Source organism: Desmodus rotundus, chromosome 10 (assembly GCF_022682495.2).
Source record: "Desmodus rotundus isolate HL8 chromosome 10, HLdesRot8A.1, whole genome shotgun sequence".
In the NCBI taxonomy this organism is placed as follows: Eukaryota; Metazoa; Chordata; class Mammalia; order Chiroptera; family Phyllostomidae; genus Desmodus; species Desmodus rotundus.
Window position 1 is genome coordinate 64845140 of NC_071396.1, and position 22019 is coordinate 64867158.

Sequence of the window (22019 nt, forward strand, 5' to 3'; positions counted from 1 at the left end):
GTCTATGTCATTAGGAAATGAATTTATATATTTGCCCTCTTTTTCATGGCTGAGCTGCCTTCCTCATTTCTTTGCTTTAGGAAACTTTCAGATCTCCAATCATTTATCTACGCTAGAGTCTGTAGAAAGCCATGCTCACTGCTGGAAGGGCAGTCATCTTCCCTAGAAGGTATTCTGAGTACAGAAGTGCTCTTAATACCTGTCATTGGGTAGGGTCTAACATCATCCTCAAGTAGGGATTCCCATGCTCAGTGTGGCCCTACCCCCTTTGCAGAAGACCCAGCCTAGGTAGAGCTGTTCTACGTGTCCCAACTCCTGCCCTGGTGCCCATTTCATCTATCTTTACCTTTGGGCGTATAGTAGACAAAGTTGTAGTGGGAACCTACCAAGTGAATTTGTGTTCCCTTTGACTTAGTAAAATAGTCATGATTTCCTTCAAATCCAGATACAAAATAGGAATTGTAAAATCAGAAATTATCTATCTTCCCCCAAAATACATTAGTTTAAATTCCTGCAAGTAACACTAGTGACAGCTTAAGGAGCATTCCTAGGTATGAAGGGACTGATTATCACTTGAAGGGTGTCACCTAGAGGTTGCTGTGTGACCCTGCAATGTAACAACCATCCATTTAGTCTTGTCCTTTGGGTCTATTTTATAAAGCCCTACCCTCTCCCTTATACATTTAACCCATCCTGGATTGGAAAACAAATAGTCACACTCCAAATAACCCAACTGTGTGGGGTCTGAAGGTAAGTTAATAGGACCATAGAACTCAACCCACGAATTAACAAGTTAAATAGGAATGCAAACAATGGTTATTATGCAGAAAATCTAAGCAGTGCTGCAAGACAGGGTGCGCCTTGTCTTTCTGCCTGCAAACTCCAAAAAGACCATGGGGTTATACCTCTAAAACTATGAAATGAAATACAGGAATTCAAAGATCCTGTTTCCTCATCTCACAAATGATGAAATTGGACCCCAAAGAGGGGATCTGATTTATCTAACACCCAACAGCCAGTGAATGTCCTTGTGGAGGAGACTCAAGCCCAATGCTCCATGTGTTTCTACTTTACCTTGCTGTCATCTCCTCATTTTGTTCAGGACATGGTGACATCTGAAGGAAGTATGGCCTTCTTTTAAAAATCAGCCCCTGTGTCCTCATTAGAAACCATTTGATTGCTTACATACTTACCTCTCTTATTGCCTTGCCCCTCTCCTGGCCATGTAGCTGTGGCTTGAGCAGCAGGATGGCCCCAGTGGAGTTCTCGTGGGTTGTGCTAAAGCACCTGGAACCTGAAAAGCCCTTGAACTGGTCCATGAGTAAGTTACTCAAAGTTCCTGCTCCCCAACCCCCAGAAGTTGTTACATCCTGAATGGTATCCATTTCTGCTTCACAATCATTGACTGAGGGCATCCAGCTGTGAGGTTGGACATATAGTATAGGCTTCCTAGTGTGGTCACTTAATGAAAATGTTCAGTTTAACAGTGTCAGCTGGGGAATCAGCCATCCTGTATCACAAAGGCCTGCTCTCCTGGGTCAGCCAAGTCATTAGTGTTCAGGTTGGAAGATTCATATTCCAGTAGCCACCTTCATAAGGCTCTTTGGAGTTATGCTATATGTCTGAACTGAAATTAATATCTATGTCATAACTCTATTTGCTTCTTCTTCAGCAGCATCACCCAGTAGCATCTCAGTCCTGAGTTTACCACCATTCCCTCCCCAGTTGTTGCTTCAACAGGGAACAGGAGCTGAGGATTTTAGCCAATGGGTTCTCATCCTAATGATACCCATCAAGACCTAAAACGTGATCCAGAAGATAAAGTTCATTAGGCAAAATGAAAAGTTAACAGACAAAATTATCCTGCCATTGCTAGACTTCCTTTGTTGTTTTCTTTGTACCATTTTATTTCTGTTTTTTTTTTGTTGATGTTGGTTTATATCCAGTTGCATATCAAACCAGCATCTCTTCCACATGCAAGGCATCTGGTTTGGCTTCACTGAATATCACTCAAAAAATGCAGTGGAAAATTCAGTTTGTTGTGGTTACCCCTGAGCTTCCCTCTCTCATTTCAGAGACGGTGTTAAAAAAAAATTGAAGTCTTTATATAAATTATACATGAGCAAATATTTCTGCTTAAGCAATTTGGGTACAAAATGCTCTCAACAAACTCAGGGAGCTCCAAATAAAGCATATTTTCCTCAATTAAGAAAAATTCAGTTGCAAAGTTATAATGATATAAATTCTTTGTGAGAGAAGTGTGAGGACTTATAATTATTCTATCTCCATGTCCCACCCAGAGAGTGACATCTCATAATTTATCACTAGCCAATATATTTTGTTAAATCCAGTACTACTGTGTTTAACTGTCCTGCCAAACAGGTCCTTCCCTGTCCTTGAGCCCTGCTGTGGTAGTCATCGTTGTCAATGGTGTTGGTGTCATGTGTGGTTTGCTGCATGGCAGTGTGTTGGTCAATTGATCCATGTGTAAACTGATTTACCACTGGTGTTTTAACACTGTGTCTCTGTAACTGTTTGCGCTGCTAGCTGCTACACTGAAGCAACCATGCTGTTCTCAAGGCAATCTACCCTTGATGATTTAGATGGACCAGAAACTATTCCTAAAACAAGTGAGCGGGCTCGACCTAGGCTCCGTAAAATGCTCAGCTTGGATATGTCCTCCTCATCAGCTGACAGTGGCAGTTTAGCATCAAGGTGCTTAACTTGTGCATGCTTTGTTCTGTAATTTTATCATATTTCCCCCTTATGTCATTGCAAATATAAGTTTGTGTGATGTATGTTTTCTTTTTATTTTTATTTTAAGAATTTGCATGAATAACCAAAGCATAACCACCACCATTCCTGGGAAATAGTAAGTTGTTCCCAGGACAGTAGTCTAGTAAACTAACTGCTCTTTAGTTTTTGTCTGTTAGGAGTTTCTTAAAAACCCTTATTATAAACATTGTCCTCCATTTTGTAAGTATTTAACACTTTCATTTTCAAAGAAATAAGCATGTTTCATCCTTGATTGAGAGCTCGTCTTGGCAGTCCTCACAGGGAAAAATGTGTCAGGAAACTTAGAAGAATTTTTCTCATGATCTCATCAAAAGATATATACATTAGGAAAAAAATCTGAAAATTTGCCATATATGGTCATTTTTTGATACAGAATAGATCTGCCCACATTTTATAAGCATAACTGACATAAAGCCAGAATATATTTTATGATCGATTTTTTAAAATAATATTATTATGCAGTAGACTATAACTTGTTTTATTTGGGAAAGATTACTTTGGGCTTACGTTTTCTCATTAAATCTTACCATAAAATAATAATCATTTATAAATGAAATTATTTGTATAAAATCCAAAAGCTCTTTTCTGAGTTGCTTCTGAATGGTCAGCAGAGGCACAGAAGCATCAGCTACATTGTGCTTATCCTGACCAAAATAATCCAATCCAAAACTAATTTCAATTTTGGCAAATCAGAGGATTCTTAACTTCTGTTTTCTGGCAACTATATACCTTAATATAGTGCTGCAGTGTGCTAGAACCTGGCGATGATGGGAATGCCTTGGCCATTTGAGATGTCCTCTGGCAGACACATGCTATGTTATTCTACTTTGTTGATTCCTGAAGGCACCAGGATTTGCCGAATCCCTTTGGGGACAGACCAGATCCAAAACCATAGACAGCATTCCTGTCATTGGATATAGTGTAACTAGAAGTTAGAACTTGTATGAGATTGATTCCAGTGGTCTGCAAATTCCCTGAGGTGATCAGTCAATTTCAGGGCCTCCTAGAAGGTTGTATGTAATTGAGGTAAGTCTTAGCAAATAGCCAGTTTGGCTTGGCATTCCAAGGGCTTTCTACATGATGTGCATGGTTCGGGCCAAAGCCCTGGGAATATTAAACACCTGAACCGGTACCAAAAACTCATGCAAATCTGGTTCTTCAGCCTTAGGGTTCGGCCAAGTCTCATCCATTCATTCCTATATTCATTGATATGTCTACACTGGTGTTAATGACAAGAAAAATGGGTACAGTCCTTTCATTGGAGAAACAGTGTTTATGAACCCTAGCTGTCTATACATGCTCTTCAGGCAACAGTGCATATTTCAGAATCTAACAAATTACAATTCTATATTCACAGCTTCCATATCTCCAGATAAGTTTCATCCCTCTGTCCTTTGGGGGCTGGGTGTGTCTGAGGTAGACAACATTAAAAAGCATGCCATGAATTTCACTGGTGTCAAAGTTGTATTTTTATTTCCAATTTTGCCTGCATGGTACTGGCAGAGAAAGTTAGAAGGTAAAACACAAAAGAAGCAGCGGAGGATGCAAGAGAAAAGAACAGAGTGTCAAAAAGAGAGTGAAGATAAGGGTAGAGAACTGATAGGAAGTGAATACTAGAAGGGGAGCTGGCAGAAGAAAATCAGTGGAAGAAGCTGGAAGGAGAGAGAGGGTGGAGCAAGCAGCCCCAAGGAGAGACCACACTGTGGAGGGGAAAACGATAGGTATTTCCATGTGTAGGCAAAGAGCTCAGGGGAGATGTTGAGGAGCTGGAGATAGTGAAAATTCAATGTAAGAAGCACCAATAAGAAAAAGGCAAAGGGATGGAAAAATGGGGATAAGGAACAAATGCGATAGAAGTGTGCCATTTTTTTCTGTAAAGCATGTAGTTCTTTAGCCATTATTTTATCATTCCTATCGTCCTCTTCTGGATCTGAGTGGGTCCTTTGCATATGATTGAGTGTAGAGCTTATCTTGGTCAACACCAACAGACCAAAACTGACAAGGCTTCTCATTTCCATATGCAACTTACTTTAATATATATATAATGGTAGGTATGTAATGCTATGTCTTGATTTCAAGATAACACTGGAACTCATGGCTATGAATCTTGATATGATTTTTAAAACCTCCATGCATAGGTGGATTTAGCAACTTGTAAGCCATATGACTTGCTCTCATTTTCAACCAGGTGTGTGCACCATCAGCTTTTGCATTTAAGAAGGTGCTGTTTGCAGTCTGCAGACCAGATACGAATATCCCAAAGGAACAAAGCAGATGGAATGCAGGGAGGGGAAATGTGGTGTTTTAATTTTCTCACAAGCCTTGATGTGTTTATTTGGGAGTACTAAAAATGTGTCTTGAGAGTTTCAGAGGATTCTCAGGACCTGAAGGCTAAGACAAGGGTCTGTGCCCACCCCTTTCTCCTGACAGCGAGCCCACACAGTGTACCATGCTGTATTCACGCCAGGGGACCACAGAAACCATAGAGGAGGTGGAGACTGAGCAGGACGTGGAGGCCGAACAGGACGAGGAGGTGGGGGTCCAGGACACCAGTGATGAAGGCAGTGAGGCCGAGGTGGACATGGGGCCAGATGAACCAGAGGAGCCCAAAGAAGAGGGGGAGGAAGAGGCACTGAAAGCTGAGGAGACTGAGGAGTCCGAGGAGGCCGGCCTCACCCCAGACACTGAATTGCCTCAATCCTCCACCGAGGAGGGAGATGTGGAGGTGCCGCCATCCTACAGTAAGGCAGTCAGCTTTGAGCGCCTGTCCTTCGGCTCACAGGATGACTCTGCGGGTCCGAGTCGCATGGCGGTCAGCCCTGACGACAGCCGTTCCGACAGGCTGGAGTCCAGCATCTTACCGCCCCTGACTCACGAGCTGACAGCCAGCGAGCTGCTGGTGAACAAGTAAGAGCCTGCAGGCAGATTAAAGGCACATGTTGGGGTCATGCATCTAGGGGTTAGCGCTTCCATACACGTGCTGTGGTCATATGTAGAGAAAACTCAGATGTTAAAAATGGCCACCTACATGTTTACAGCAACCAGGTGCAGTTTGCATTACTTGTCATACTGCAAATGCAAACCAAATTTCAGTACTCACTGAATGGTAGAGCTAGCAGGAGCTGTCAATAGCCACTGCTCAGATTTCTTTCTGTAACATATTATTGGGTTTTTTCCACAAGTAATTTGGTTACAAAGGAAGGGGAAAAGGATAGGAAGGATCATGCAAAATGAAAATCAGTAATTTGGAGAAATTAAGATAAATTTATTGTCATGTTTTTTTTCTAACAGGATGTTCCATGACGATGAGCTTGAAGAGTCGGAGAAATTCTACGTTGGTCAGCCCCGGTTCCTGCTGTTGTTCTATGCCATGTACAACACTCTGGTGGCCCGCTCAGAAATGGTGTGCTATTTTGTGATCATCCTCAACCACATGGTCTCTGCCTCTGTGATCACCCTCGTGCTTCCCATTCTGATCTTCCTCTGGGCCATGCTGTCTGTCCCTAGGCCCAGCAGACGGTTCTGGATGATGGCCATTGTCTACACAGAGGTAGGCCTTGGATGGAAACTTCCTGTAGGTAGCTTCAGCATTTAATCTAGTTTGGCCTGCCCTGACTGTCAGATAGTTTCACACAGAACCATCAGTTAGATGGATATTCTTAGACAGACAAGTCGCTATAACTAACAGTTATTTAGTGTTAATAATTGTATATATTATCTTACATTTCACACCTCATACAAGATAGGTGCTAATATCATTTATATTTAATAGATAAGGAACCAGTTTAATAAGGTGAAATAATTGGACCAAAGTTACCCAGATGGTGAGAGGTCGGGCAGACTCCTGGAGCCTGGTTGTCCTGTGACATTAACCACTGAGATCACAGTGCTATGCAGCACCAAGCATAATGCCTGGAACCTGTGGATGTTCTGTGAATGAACACTGAATTAAACAATGAAGTACACATGCTGAATATAGTTTGATGCAATAAGGATATATCCCATTTTTAAACTTAGGGCAGTTTCCACATGTCAAAACACAAAGTTATACAATAACCAACTTAAAAATCTGAATGACAGAAAGGGAGAATTGCCAGCCCAAATCACAGGTGAGGGGACAAGAGACACTGCCCAATTGTACCTGTTTTTATATACTGCCCTATTAAATATATGGAAGATCAGAAAGTCCCATGACCACCATAAAATTTAAAATAAAAGGGCCCTGAGTGGTGTATCTCAGTTGATTGGAGTGTCATCCTATAGACTAAAAGGTTGTGGATTTGACCCCGGTTGTGGCATGTATGAGAAGGCAACCACTTGATGTTTCTCTCTCACATCCATGTTCATTCTCCCTCTCTCTCTCTCTCTTTCTCTCCATTCATTCCCACTGAGAAAGTGAAAAATGTCCTTGAGTGAGGATAAAAAAAAATAGAAAGAAATGGAAGCTCTATATAGAAGGCTACTTTTCTTAACTGGCTCTTAAGCAAAGGTTTTCACTAACAATGGTACTTAATTCTTAAGGGTAATTACTTCTTTAAAAAATAGTACTCAAGATAGATGTACTATTAGAGTCTAGAAATTTTGCAGCTTTATAAGTAATTCAACAGTGAAACTAAAAGAAAGTTATGTATAAAAATCTCAAAGTATTCAGTTTAAAGTATCAATATAATGTATCTTATCTTCATAAAAAAAATAAAACAGATAAAGCCAATATATCTATTACTTTAATTAGCCTGTCTATCACAATCTTTCCAAAAGAATTATTCTTAAATATTACTTTCATTACTTCACTTCGTGATCCAGGACACAAATGACTCCTTATTTACAAAATGGGTACATCCTCTAATACCTATGTGGGAGGGAGTTTCTCACCTAGCAGTAAAGTAAGAGCAGATACTGAGAATGTGGGAAAGAGAACAAGAGCTATTTATATTCCCCTTTTAGTTAAAAAATAAAATCTTCTTGGTTAAGTTAAATTTGGGTATTCCATTTTGAGGAGTGAAGAAGTGGGAAATTAAGTTAATGTTAATTCACTGCACAGTGTGGATTATATACCAAAATTCAAACACTATGCTCAGAATGCAGAACACTATGAGAATGCAATGGTAAGGCTTTTTTAAAGAAAAAAGCTATTTCTGTTTCTCAGTGCCTCATAGACTATTGTGGCAAACTGGAATGACGCGAACAAGAATTGCCCCACAAGTGATACAGAACTGCATTAGAGACTACAGAGTTATGTGGGTGCTGTGCCCCATGCAGCCTAATGGGGTGGAGAGAGGTTAGATACCACAGTGACTTCTCAGTTGAAGAGAACTTAGAGCTGAGTCATAAGAGATGAGTGTAAAGTCACCAAAGGATGAAAAGCAAAGGGAATGTCAGTCTTTGGGAATAACCCATGCTAAGAACAAAGTCGTAAGACAACCTAGCAAGTGCCAAGAATGACAGGTGGTTTATGATGGCTGGAAGGCAGATTTGAATGGAGAGCATAACAGAAGGAGTTTGGGAACATCAACAGGGTTTATGCTCAGGACTTATCATATCCCCTTTGTACTGAAGGATTTAAAGAGGGCCCTGACTAGATTGGATCTGTGTTTTTGCAAGTTTTTATACAGAATGAAAGTGGAGGCATGGAGACCAGTTAGGAAACTAGTTTAACTGTCTAGGTGAGAAGTAATACAGTCTGAATGCAGTGGCAAAGAGGTTAAAGATGAGTGGATAAGTGAGGTTTTAATAATTGACTAAAACCAGTTAGAGTGTGAGAGAGAATGGAAGAGGCAAGGATGACCTCCAGGTTTCCTTAGAGTTTGGTATGGGGGAACTGTTCTTTGCAGAAACTTGACTAAGAAGACAGAAGAGAGAAGAGATGAGCTAGAGGAATATTCTAGGTCAAGAGAGGACTTTTAAAACTTTTTATTGATGAATTTTGTATATTGCTATAAAGGTCTGATAATATAGACATTAGAGGTATGCTTAGATGAAACCCATCAATTTTCTCATTTGTCCTTTTCTCTCAACATACAATTCTCTGCAACATTTATACATTTTTACCAGCACTGCTGGATGGTTTGTTTAATTTACTTTTATTTCTTTTTGGGAAAAAATTCCAGTCAGCAATAAAGTAGTGATGGAGAAAGAGAAAGAGATTGGACTAAAGTAAATATTTTGTATATCAAAACTGCATGCTCATAAAAATTACAAATTAAAGCAATACATAAAATAGAAAGGCATAAATGTTATTCAGTTCTTCTGTCCTAATTACCATATTTTAATAGCTGGATAATTATATATGTGCCATTTAAATCAGTATAAATTAGCCTACTCCTCAAAAATAGAGAAAAGTATTTAAACAGTATCATGAGTAACCTGACTGGCCCTGATTACCTACAATCTAAGGCACTCCTGAGGGTAAGATTTAGCTCCTGCTCTGAAGTTCATGGTCTATAAGAATGATGAGTATTCCACATATTTGTGTGAATTCCTATCATCAAAACTGTGAAATGGATCTTTCTTAGTTTTTTATATTGCTGCTTCTCCTATATGTGTAATTATTCTTACAAGGTTTTGTGTCTTTTTTTTTCCTATTCCGTGTGTAGGTAACAATTGTGGTCAAGTATTTTTTCCAGTTTGGGTTTTTTCCCTGGAATAAGCATGTGGAATTGAACAAGGACAAACCTTACCACCCGCCTAATATTATAGGTGTAGAAAAGAAAGAAGGCTATGTTCTTTATGATCTCATTCAGCTCCTGGCTCTTTTCTTCCACCGATCAATTTTGAAGGTATGAGAAGTTAACAGTTAATCAGTACATGTTGATGACTTCTGTCCCTGTAATATTTCTAGAGAATGTGCACATTAGGATTGGTGACAGTACTGAGAGGCCAGTGGGTGATGTCTATTTCTATACTTAAGACAAACAGTTATATTCATTTAGTGGACATTTTCTCCAATACTCTGTGCTCAATAATGGAACTCACAATAAATCTGGAAGCAAGTTTCCCCATATTTCTGCCCTGGGTTGAACATATATAATAATTAATCCAATATGTGGGAATTGCTTGAATGATGTAAAATAGCTTAGTGCCGCATATGCTAAATTCTACTAGTTTGAGCCAGAACATCAGAGAGCTAGAATTGGGAGTGGATTGCATTGCTTTTCATCTCCATCACAATCTTTACCTACCTTCCTCTAGTAGCATTACTTTTATTGAGTAGTTTCTTGTCATGAAACTGTTGGCTTTACTGAGAGACTCTGCATTAAAGGTCTGGTGAAGCCAATGCTGTACTTTGCTTCCTGTTAAGCCTATTGTTGAGAAAGCCATTTATCACACCGCTCTGGGAAGACCTGCCCATAGGATAAAATGTCTCAGGTCAGTAACTTTTGTCATCCTCCTGAGAAACTATGTGGGTTTTTTCCTTTTTATACACTATGAACTATAAGTTGAGCTTATAAATATGTAAAATATGTGACTCAATAATAAATATTATAAATTATTGCATAGCATACATTTTATATGTTGATGTACCTGTTGTCACAACCTTACTTTTTTCTCTCTTTAAGTTTGTCTCCTTTTATAAAATATTTACATTTATTTTATCAAGTATCTTTATTAGTTTCTTTTTAGAACAGGCTTGACCTAAGTTAACACATACACATATATATACATACATGCACAGATACATATGTAACAGTGTTCAACTTCTGTCCTGTTCAGTGGCCTGCTTCAAATTGGGTTCATCTGTATATACCTTTGGTCAAGATCTTTATTCTAGCTTCTGTCACCTTGCAAAGTGCCCAAGTCCCTAACCTTTCATTTTTTGGTAGCTTTATTTGGGTCATTGGGTTGTGGTTGGTTTGCAAAGGTATTTTATTCAAGGAAACCAGTTAGCCAAAATTGAATTTGCCCAAAAGCTCCAGTTTTTCTGAATTAACCCAATTCATGTCAATTTTATGAATTAATCTAGTTTACTAATTCTTCCTATGGATATATTAATGTATTAACCTTATATTTTTAGTTCTAGAAATTAGTGAAAATTTCAGCATTTAAAGCCATTATAATGGGACTTCTGGCCAAGGTGGAGGTGTAGGTAGATACACTTTGCCTCCTCTCACAACCAAAAGAAGGACAACAACAAATTTAAAAACAAAATATAACCAGAACTACCAGAAAATTGAACTGTATGGAGGTCCAACAACAAAGGAATTAAAGAAGAAACATTCATCCAGACTGGTAGGAGGGGCAGAGATGAGCAGCCGGGCTGGAGAGGACACACAGCAGGGCGGCAGCTATAGGACAACAGTGGGTGAGGCAGCGGCTGGTGGAGCAAGCAGTCCCACATTTGCATGCAGATAAACCAGGGGGAACAACTGGGGAGCAAGACAGACCATATAACCCAGGGTTCCAGCACAGGGAAAGAAAGCCTCAAAACCTCTGACTGAAAAAACTTGTGGGGGTTGAGGCAGCAGGAGAAACTCCCAGCCTCACAGGAAACTTTGTTGGAGAGACCCACAGGGTCCTAGAACATACACAAGCCCACCCAGTAATCAGCACCAGAAGGGCCCAGTTTGCTTGTGGGCAGCAGAGGAAGTGACTGAAAGCCAGCTGAGAGCTGAACAAGCAGCACTGTTCCCTCTCTGACCCATCCCCCATATACAGCTTTACAACCCAATGACAGGGCTTGCCCCACCCTTTCAAATACCTAAGGCTCTGCCCCTTACAAAGTAACAGGCAAGCTGAGAGAAAAAAATATGGCCCAATTGAAAGAACAGATCAGAGCTCCAGAAAAAATACAACTAAATGATGAAGAAATAGCCAACCTATCAAATGCACAGTTCAAAACACTGGTAATCAGGATGCTCACAGAAATGGTTGAGTATGGTCACAAAATAGAGGAAGAAGTGAAGGATAGGAAAAGTGAAATAAAGGAAAATGTACAGGGAACCAACAGTGAAAGGAAGGAAACCATGACTCAAATCAACAGTTTGGAACAGAAGGAAGAAATAAACAGTCAACCAGAACAGAATGAAGAAACAAGAATTCAAGAAAATGAGGAGAGGCTTAGGAACCTCTGGGACAACTTTAAATGTTCCAACATCTGAATCATAGGGGTGCCAGAAGGAGAAGAGGAAGAGCAAGAAATCAAAAACTTATTTGAAAACATGATGAAGGAGAACTTCCCCAATCTGGTAAAGGAAATAGAGTTCCAGGAAGTCCAAGAAGCTTAGAAAGTTCCACAGAAGTTGTACCTAAGGAAGCACACACCAAAGCACATCATAATTACATTAGCCAAGATGAAAGATGAGAGAATCTTAAAAGCAGCAAGAGAAAAGAAAACAGTTACCTACAAAGGGGTTCCCATAAGACTATCATCTGATTTCTCAAAAGAAACCTTGCAGGCAAGAAGGGGCTGGAAAGAAGTATTCCAAGTCATAAAAGACAAGGACCTACATCCTTGTCTTTTATGACCTTTGACTTCAGAGCAAGAATTTCATAAAGCAATAAAATTATATCCTTTAAAAAAAAAAGACAAGGACCTACATCCAGGATGACTCTATCCGGCAAAGCTATCATTCAGAATCGAAGAGCAGATAAAGTGCTTCCCAGATAAAGTCAAGTTAAAGGAGTTCATCATCACCAAGCCCTTATATGAAATGTTAAAGGCACTTATCTAAGAAAAACAAGATCAAGAATATGAACAGTAAAATGACAACAAACTCATAACTATCAATAGCCAAATCTAAAAAACAAAAGCAAAAACTAACTAAGTAAACAATTAGAACAGGAACAATCACAGAAATGGAGATCACATGTAGGGTTATCAGTGGAGAGGGGGAGGGGAGAGTATGGGGGAAAAGGTACAGGGAATAAGAAGCATAAATGGTAGGTACAAAATAGACAGGAGGAGGTTAAGAATAGCATGGGAAATGGAGAAGCCAAAGAACTTATATGTAAGACCCATGGACATGAACTAAGGTCGGGGAATGCTAGTGGGAGTGAGGGTACAGGACAGAGGTAAACAACAGGGAGAGAAAGAAATGAGAGAACTGTAGTAGCATAATCAATAAAATATATTTAAAAACTAAGTAAATAAAGCCATTACAATGGTATAACTTTGGCCACATTATAATTATCTTGCAACTTTTGTATCTTTTTGCATATCATTTAAAAATTTTTATAAACCTTGAGACACTTTTACTATTCTTTATCAATAGTAAATTATTTAAAGCTACAATTTTATATTTAAAGTATATAATAAACAAAATTTGGTGTTTTATATTGATACACTTAGTCTGATTTCTCCTTTGAAAATTCCATTTACATGATGAATGTATATGAGATTTGAAGTGCTGGTATTATACTGAAATTTCAGATAATGATATGAAGAATACTTTTTGGAATGATAAATCTTTTTGTAAGACCAAGGAAAAGAAACTAAATATGTTAAAATGTTTGCAAAAGACAAAACAACTATTAAAATGATTTGAAAGAAATTAGTGTAAACTGGCAAATCCCATTTTGAACACCTAAAATATTTGTTTATGAGTACATTCATTTAATGTACTTTAAATAGCATATCTATAAATAAATATTTAAGTATAATATGTAAATTAAGTGACTGTCTCTTAATGAATTTTTCATTCTCTGAGTTGATTTTTGACCAACTGATTTTTGGCCAATTGGTCTGGAGCTCTTATCCCCTGAAGTACATGTCAGAGGGAGGACTGGCTGAGGTCTTGGGGAATAAACCAGAGCCTGGCAGTCTTGGCACTAGGGAGGTAATGAGCTCACTGGGGAGCAAAATCATCATAAGGGTGACTTATGCTCCAGCAAGGCTCCTGCTTTCTCAGCCTCCTTGTCTGCTGTCATTCCTCTCCCTCTTTATCAGCCCTTTTTATCCCATTTCCCTGAAGCAAAACCCAGGCTCTGCAGAATGCATCATAATCTCTACATTACATGTGGGCCAAGATATTTTGAGTAAAGCATTTGCTGCTCTGTTTCTGAGTCAGTCCTGGATGATTCAAGGATTCAGATCTTGTTACACAGGCTTGGGGAGGGACAGCATCATTATTCAAGTACTGATATTTGGTAAACATGGGGCAGTGGGGCTAAATTCACCAACTGATACTTCAAGTTGAGACTTGGACTACTAGTTGTAAGCATAAAGAGATGTGATCTGGAAAGCGCTTTTGCTCAAGGAACAAGTCACGTGATTATAATTTCACCTTTTCTCCATCTGTCAAACATCACCTGTCTCCATCAAATTAACTAGCCAAACTTTTATCACCTACACCCACCCATCTCCACTCTACTAGGACCATCATAAAATTATAGGTAATAAGCTTTCATAGTATCCCTCTTCTGTCTTGGTTTTTTAATCTATTTTAATTTCAGCTTTATTGATGTATAATTGACAAATAAAATTATAAAATTTTTAAACTGTACATTGTGGTGATTAGATAAATGTATACATTGTGAAAGGATCCTCCTATCTAGTTAATTAATATATTCATCACCTCACATGCTATTTTTTTTAACCAGAACATTTAACTTCCACTCTCCTTACAAATTTCAGTTACATAGTAACAAATAATAAAAGTTCAGTGTTATCAACTATAGTCATTCTGTTTTACCTTTAGTTTTCTAATCTTGGGGAACAGTTTGTTGGATGAGATATTGTAGGGCAGAATACCAGTTCGCTCATTTGAAATGGCAATCCAAATTCTCCCTTCCCATGCTTTCTCAGTGCCATGGCTTATGGGATGAAGATGACATGCCTGAGAGTGGCACCGACAAGGAAGAATCAGATGATGAGCTGTCCACCAGTCATGGCAGAAGGGCTTCCTCTGATTCCCTGAAATCCATCAACCTGGCTGCATCCACAGAGTCAGTGCACGTGTCCTTCCCTGAGCAGCCGACAGCCGTCCGGAGGAAACGTTCTGGCAGCAGCTCCCAGATATCCGACAGATCTGCTAGCTTTTCTTCAAATAGGTCCCAAAGAGGTATCCCTGGGCTGGAAACACCCGCTGAGGTGTTTCATTTTTCTGGTGCTTGTGTGTTTCGGGCAGGGGAGTCTGTTAGATGCTATCAAGGAGACAGATACTGTGATGTGAAAAGAAAGTGCTTTGAAATCAGACCCAAACTTAAATCCTGGCTTAGCTGCGTGTGACAGTCACATCATTGCTCCAAATGTGTATTCCTTCTGAAACTTAGCAAACACTGTGCACGGTCATGCCTTGCATAATGACTTTTCGATCAATGATGGACTGCATATACAACAGTAGTATATCATACAGCCTAGGTGTGTAGTAGGCTGTACCACCTAGATTTGTGAACCCTCTATGTTTGCACAACCACAAAATTGCCTACTAACACATTTCTCAGAATGTATCTCCAATTAACTTATCATTAATTGGTGTATGACTATATTCATCTTCAGAATCTACTTTTCAGGCAGATACTAGAAGGCCATGTTATGTTAATTTTACAGTTAGAGAAACTGAGACGTGAGAAAAGGGATGGGTCATGGACCCAATCTGAAAAACCTGCAACCTAGGACCTGATTTAGCATAATAAAGCTGCTCTTCCCATGCATTTCTTCCTGAGACAAAGATCACATAACAATCCAGGAAGGAGTCAGCATTGGGTGGAAAAACCCACAGATGAGTTTTACTGCAGAAGCAGAGTTGAGAAAGCAGATTCCAAATCTTCAGTCACTATTCTTACAAGTATGTGTCTTCTTTCCTCTAAAACTGTTTCCTCTGCCATGTGGGGCCCAGGGGCTCCTGTGATATCCTTATCAATAAGCCACACCTCATAGTGCATCTTGGTTTCTTCTTATTTCTAGGCAGCACAAGCACAAGAAACAGCAGTCAAAAAGGGAGCAGTGTTTTGAGCATCAAGCAAAAAAGCAAAAAGGAATTTTATATGGAAAAGCTTCAAGAACATTTAATCAAAGCAAAAGCATTTACCATAAAGAAGTGAGTCCATGCAAACACTTGGGTTATGGGTTTTATTTTAGGCCTGAGGAACTTTGGGAAATAATTAATAACAATTATTTCATATGTACCGGGAGTGAAGAACAGATAAGTGGCTCTTAGGTTACAAATATCATCTTCTTAAGGGAGAAAAAAATGACACATTATTATATTGTTTTTAAAGATCACTTTTCAATAATGAGATTTATTTTTATATTCATTGAATTTATAAACACACATTTTCTATTTGAACAGGATAAATAATTTCAGAAGCTCACAGTATGTAATTCCAGGACTTATCATGGAAACATCTACTGGACAGAGAGGAATTTGATGCCAAAGCTGAAAGGGCCTTAGACATACACTCTCATTCTAGAGAGGGGAAACTGAGGCATGTGGTGGAGAAATGGTGTGACCATTATCATGTAGTCAGCCTCCAGCAAAACGCGCAGGTTATTCTCAAGTGTCAGGAATGCAGACAAACAGCAGATGAGGAGGCAAAGTAGAGGAACATGCAGCAGGGCTGGTCCTGAATATAGGACCCAACCAAGAGGGGCATCCATACCTGAAGAGGGCCTTGAATTGAAGGCAAAACCCAGAGCGCAGTAAAGACAGGGCAGAGGCTGGACAGACAAGCCAGAGCCAGAAGGACACCCATAACAAAGGACAGAGCAAGGTTAGCTGAAAAGCTCAGGGCAGCACCTGGGAACCATGAGAGGCCCAGAACCCAAAAAGGGGAGGGCAGGGTTGCCTAACGATGACCTGGTATCTGGTCAACCCTTCAGATCTAAGCACCTCATGTATTCCCATTTATTTCTTACCCCAGCCCTGTGCCTCAGTCTTATTATCACCTTCATTTTACAGAAGAGAAAATGAAAACAAGGAGAGTTAAGTAGCATGTTTAAGTTCTCACAGGAGGAGAGCAATTGAATCAGGTGATAAACCAGGCACCTAAATTTCAGAGCATTGTATCACTTGATTATGTATCAGTCAAAAGACAAGGTTTGTGGTCCCACCAGCAAAAAGGGCTGTAGTGCCTGCCTTGGCAATGAACTTGCATATACTCTGTTAAAGCAGGAGCCATCCCCCAGAAGGACTGTCCTAAAGCTGAGAGAGGGAGGTCCAATCTGGCTTGAAAGAGGAATGCAGAGGAACAAAATGATTGTGGTATCTGGCCATTTCTCCACTTGTGCCTCTCCTGAAGCCAGTGGGTGGGGTCTCTGTTTTTCAGGACTCTACAGATATATGTGCCCATCAGAGAGTTCTTCTACAACCTCATCCACCCAGACTATAGTGCTGTGACTGATGTGTATGTGCTTATGTTCCTGGCTGACACTGTTGACTTCATCATCATTGTCTTTGGCTTTTGGGCCTTTGGGGTAGGTAAAGGCCACCATACATCCAGTGAATAATAATGATACTGTCCTGTGAAATGCCACTCATGCCTGAACCTGTTGTCTCTTTCCCAGAAACACTCAGCAGCAGCAGACATCACCTCTTCGCTCTCCGAGGACCAAGTCCCTGGGCCATTTCTGGTGATGGTCCTCATTCAGTTTGGAACCATGGTGGTGGACCGAGCACTGTACCTCAGGAAGACTGTATTGGGAAAGGTCATCTTTCAAGTTATTCTTGTTTTTGGAATTCACTTCTGGATGTTCTTCATCTTGCCTGGTGTGACTGAAAGGTAAGATCTTTAGAAATTGGAGCCATGGGCCCATTTTAATGCAAATGTATATGATAAGGTCATATATCACCATAGCAAAATCACCAGGTACAAACAGAGGCATGGCAAAGCAGCTTCACACATAGGAAATGTTAGAGGTTTTAATCACTATTAAATTCAGTGTAAATCCAAAGTGTGAACAGATTCCTCAAAAATATTTTTATTGCATGTTCTTGTGTATTCATAAAAATAGGGTTTTCAGAATAAAAGAGATGACAACCTTAAGCATCAGAGCAAACCTGGGATCATTATCCTGTGATTGTTTCTGCACCCTGGTACAGCAATTTTGAGCTGGTGTGCTGCAACACACCAGTGTGTCACAAGAATTTTTAAAACATACAATACTTGACTGTTTAGTCAGGGGCACTTATCTCTTTTCCCTTCGATTGTAGAATTAAAAAAATGACAACTTTCAACATAACAATGGCTATCCTATGTGAATTAATCAAAATTATAGCTAATATTTTATCAGATAGGCAGAAAATATATATTGTTTTGCTGTACAGCAGAATTTTAGTAATTAGTATATGTGAGCTATCAGATAAAAAGGGTTGAAAATTGCTACCTTAGTAGATACAGAAATGAATCGGGACATGATCTTAGGATAAGAGGACCTGAGACTGACATGTGAGAAGTGAATGAGAAAAAATATAGACTGTTTAACTGATAGAAGAAAATCTAGAAGATGGTGGGGACAGATGATACAGTTTCTGCCACAAAGGGTACAAGTGAGGGGTAAATGTTACATTTGGAAAGCACCTGGCAAACTCAGCACCCAGAGAAAGAAAAGTGCAGACCCATGAGGCCATGATGCCACTGCTCTTACCACAACTCTTGCTGCTGGCCAAGATGGGTTGGAGATGGGAGGTTTAAAAAGAGTAGCCCAAAGTTTGATAAGGAAAGGCCTGGTAAGATCCTAGGAGGCTGCTAATACTATCTTTCCCTCCATCACCTTGAACCCTAAGCATCTTCTGTGTTGACCTTCTTCAGTTCCCCAAGGACACCACATCCTCCCAAATCTCAAAGCCCTTCTGTTCCCTCCCCTCCTCTCCCATGTCTAACCCACAGTGCCTCTTCTTCATCATTCTGTAGATCTCAGTCACAATGTGACTTTTCCCAGGTCTTCTCTCCCCATGCCACCACCCAAAATAATACTTGGCACAAACTTGGTGCTTAATGCATGAACAGATGAATGTGTCAATTGATAACAGAAAAGCAAAGGAGACAGCTATAAACAGGAACTATCAGTTTTCTTAAGTTATAAAAATATACGGTCCACAAAAGGGGAACATGGCAGTGTCCATAAAATGTAATAGGAATGATATTTTTAATAAACATATCATTAAAAGTCTTCTTGTGTAACATTAATTTGATCTTATACATCAGAATCATTTAATAGTGAAGCCTTAGGAATAACATGTCAGTGAGGCTGGCTAATACCATTTGTTTGGAAGTGTGAATAGAAAGTAATACAATAGATTTTACTTGTGTGGCTCATAAACTGGCTCAAATGTAATTAATTCCTAGTGAGGAAATCCAAATCTGTTCTAACAATGCTGGAGCTAAATGTCCGTTCTTACCTGAATGTTTAGGCTCTTTTTGACTTTAGCATAGCAATTATTGCTTTGTAATAACTGGTAGCAATGCAAAATATTTTAAAAGTAAAAATGAAATCAAGATCCTTTTTCTTGAGTCTAAAGTAGAACTAACTAAATAAGGATTGTTACCTAGAAGACTCCCAATAGCCCAGTGTCTTTTGTTCCACACTTCATTTTGGAAAAGTAAACATATCTCATATGATAAAAATAATTCAGATTAAAGCAAAGAGTTTATAGAAATATTAGAATTTCCTCATGAAAATGTTGTAAATCTTATTTGTTAGTCTTTAAAGTAGGATAAATTCTCTATAACTATTTAGTTATAGCTATCTCTCTACTCAGAGAAATAAACCAAATTCAGCTCCCATGGTAGTTGGATGATCAATGTCAACATTTAAAAGCATCAAATAGGTGTTTTCTACCAGGCCTCATAGAAACTCCTATTTTCAGAGGATAAAGAGATCTTTAAAAGATTTCTAGACCTACTGTGTAATTTCACAGATTAATATAGGTGAAACCCAAACAGAAGATTGATTTCCCTAAAGTCATTCAGCTACTTATTGGTGAGACCACATCCCAATTCCAGGCCTCTTGGCCCTAACTGTACACTGCACCTACTGTATACTACACCCCACCCTCCATGGGAGGCATTCTGTACTTGCTTTCAAGTATATCTTTTAAATTGACAAAGCCTACTATTTCATTGTACAGTATCAAAGGATTTGACTATTTTAATCCCAGGAGAGAGCCCCAGAACACAGATGTCTGCTACATCCTTACACAGAAGCCTCCAGAGTGACTAGTGTTTCCAGAAATACAGCAATGGTGAAGGCATAGAGATTCACGTTAGCGGGATCAAATCTCTAAATAGTTTCATTGCTCCTGCCTGTATTAGTTTGCTATTGCTGCTGGAACAAATTAGTACACCCTTAAGACTTAAAACAACTCAAATTTGTCATCTTACAGTTTTGTAGGTCAGGAGCTTGGTACAGGTCTCATTTGACTAAAAGCAAGGTATTGGCAAGACTGCACATTTTTCTAAAGGTTCTAGGGGAGAAGCTTCCATATGTGTCCACATTTCTTGGCTCACGGCCCCTTCCTCCATCTTCAAAACTGGCAACAAAGGGTCAAATTCTTTTCTCATCACACTTTTCTGACCCTTCCATTGTCAAATCTCCCTCTGACCACAGATGAAAAAAATTCTTTCCCTTTAAGGACTCAGTGATTAGATTGGGCCCACCTGGATAATCTAGGATGCTCTCTTAAGGTCCTTAACCTTAAACCCAACTGCAAAGTCCTCTTGCCATGTAAGGTAACATATTCATAGGTTCTGGAGATTAGGACATGCACATCTTTGCAGGGGTGCCATTATTCTATCTACCACATATTCTACCAGGCTTTGTAGAGATTAACAGCATGGAAACAATACCTCCTAAATAAAATATAGCTGAAACGTTTGTTGTAATGACTCAATGAATGAAAGCTTCTCCTGTGGTGACTTACAATCATGCATATTCAATTCAATTTCACACTTACTGAGCACCTACTATGTCCCAGGCAGTAAACCAGGTGAAGAGGGTATGACAGCAGCATGAATACAGCATGGACTCATCCCCATGTGGGAAGACCCACAAAATGGGCTCCCAGGGCACCTGGCAGTATGATAATCACTAAACCTATCACCACAGAGATCATTTCTCTGCCAGATCTCATCTTTGAGCCTCACCTGATGGCCATTTCTAATACAGCAGATAGCCCTATGTTTATTTTTGGATATTTAATTCAAGATACATTAAGATTGGTAAACTTTTGCTCTTCATTGACAGCATATAAGTGACAACATAATTTTTTGACATTTCAAATTATGCTGCCATTACTTAACATCCAAAATTCATTTTTCTCCTTCAAATATTGTTATTGAAATTTTGATTTATTGTTATGCAAGTAAAGATTAGCTATTTCCAATTTAAAAATAATATATTTTCTTCCAATAACAAAATTAAAAGTTAATAAGATGAATCCAAAATACAATATTAAGAGTAATACACTGTTTGCATTAAAAAATTCAAGTATTTCTCTTAATTTAAATACAGGGAAGATTATACCTGGGTATTACAAAGTCAAAGTTATATTTTTTTAATTTCTTTTAAAAATCTGTACTGACCATATTTTAGACTCTTGGAGAATACTGCATTTATACAATTTTTTTTAAAGTCCTATAGGTTATCATTCTTTGAAAATATGTTCCAATTTTTTTTAGTATGAACTTTAGTTCTATTGTTTCTGCTCAAACTTAGGCTAACATTCATAAACTTTACAACACTATGATTGTACATTTTGCTTTTCTTCCTTGTTGAACTTTCATTAGGACCAGGGTAGCAGCAGCATCCACATTGTCAGAAAAAGTTATTAGCAAATTTACCTAGTAATTTATTTTAATTATAGTCTAAACAACTGACTAATGCATTAATACCTTAGAGGCATCATTCATAGGATTTTTTAATTATTTGATTTTATTACCATACCTGTGGCCTTTGAAGTGATCAACTAGTTTAGTAAGTTCCTTAAAATTAACTTAATTAACTTAAATGCTAGAGGAGGAATTAGGATTTTTTTTTAAATTCTAGACTGGTATCCTTTTATGAGAAGGGTATTCCATTCCTTCACTTTTCTGAATTTTTATATTTTAGGAAATTCAGCCAGAACTTGGTTGCTCAGCTTTGGTACTTTGTGAAATGTGTTTACTTTGGGTTGTCTGCGTATCAAATCCGTTGTGGTTATCCAACACGAGTCCTTGGAAACTTCCTCACAAAGAGCTATAATTACGTCAACCTCTTCTTGTTTCAAGGGTAAGGACACACTCTATGTTGTCACAGTCACTCACAAAGAGGAGGGTCACAATTGAAAGGCATTTTGTTTCCTACCTGGGAA

General features: G+C 39.0%; 1 protein-coding gene across 1 annotated transcript in view; it reads left to right on the forward strand.

The window, feature by feature from the left end:
* PIEZO2 (piezo type mechanosensitive ion channel component 2) overlaps positions 1-22019 on the forward strand; it is a 504531-nt gene that overhangs the window by 460030 nt on the left and 22482 nt on the right. Inside the window, exons 39-47 of the mRNA XM_045187937.3 lie at positions 2548-2715; positions 5227-5703; positions 6088-6346; positions 9390-9572; positions 14537-14792; positions 15638-15770; positions 16999-17146; positions 17237-17451; positions 21779-21937. Coding sequence (XP_045043872.2) covers positions 2548-2715; positions 5227-5703; positions 6088-6346; positions 9390-9572; positions 14537-14792; positions 15638-15770; positions 16999-17146; positions 17237-17451; positions 21779-21937 — 1998 coding nt within the window. The remainder of the gene's footprint in view (positions 1-2547; positions 2716-5226; positions 5704-6087; positions 6347-9389; positions 9573-14536; positions 14793-15637; positions 15771-16998; positions 17147-17236; positions 17452-21778; positions 21938-22019) is intronic.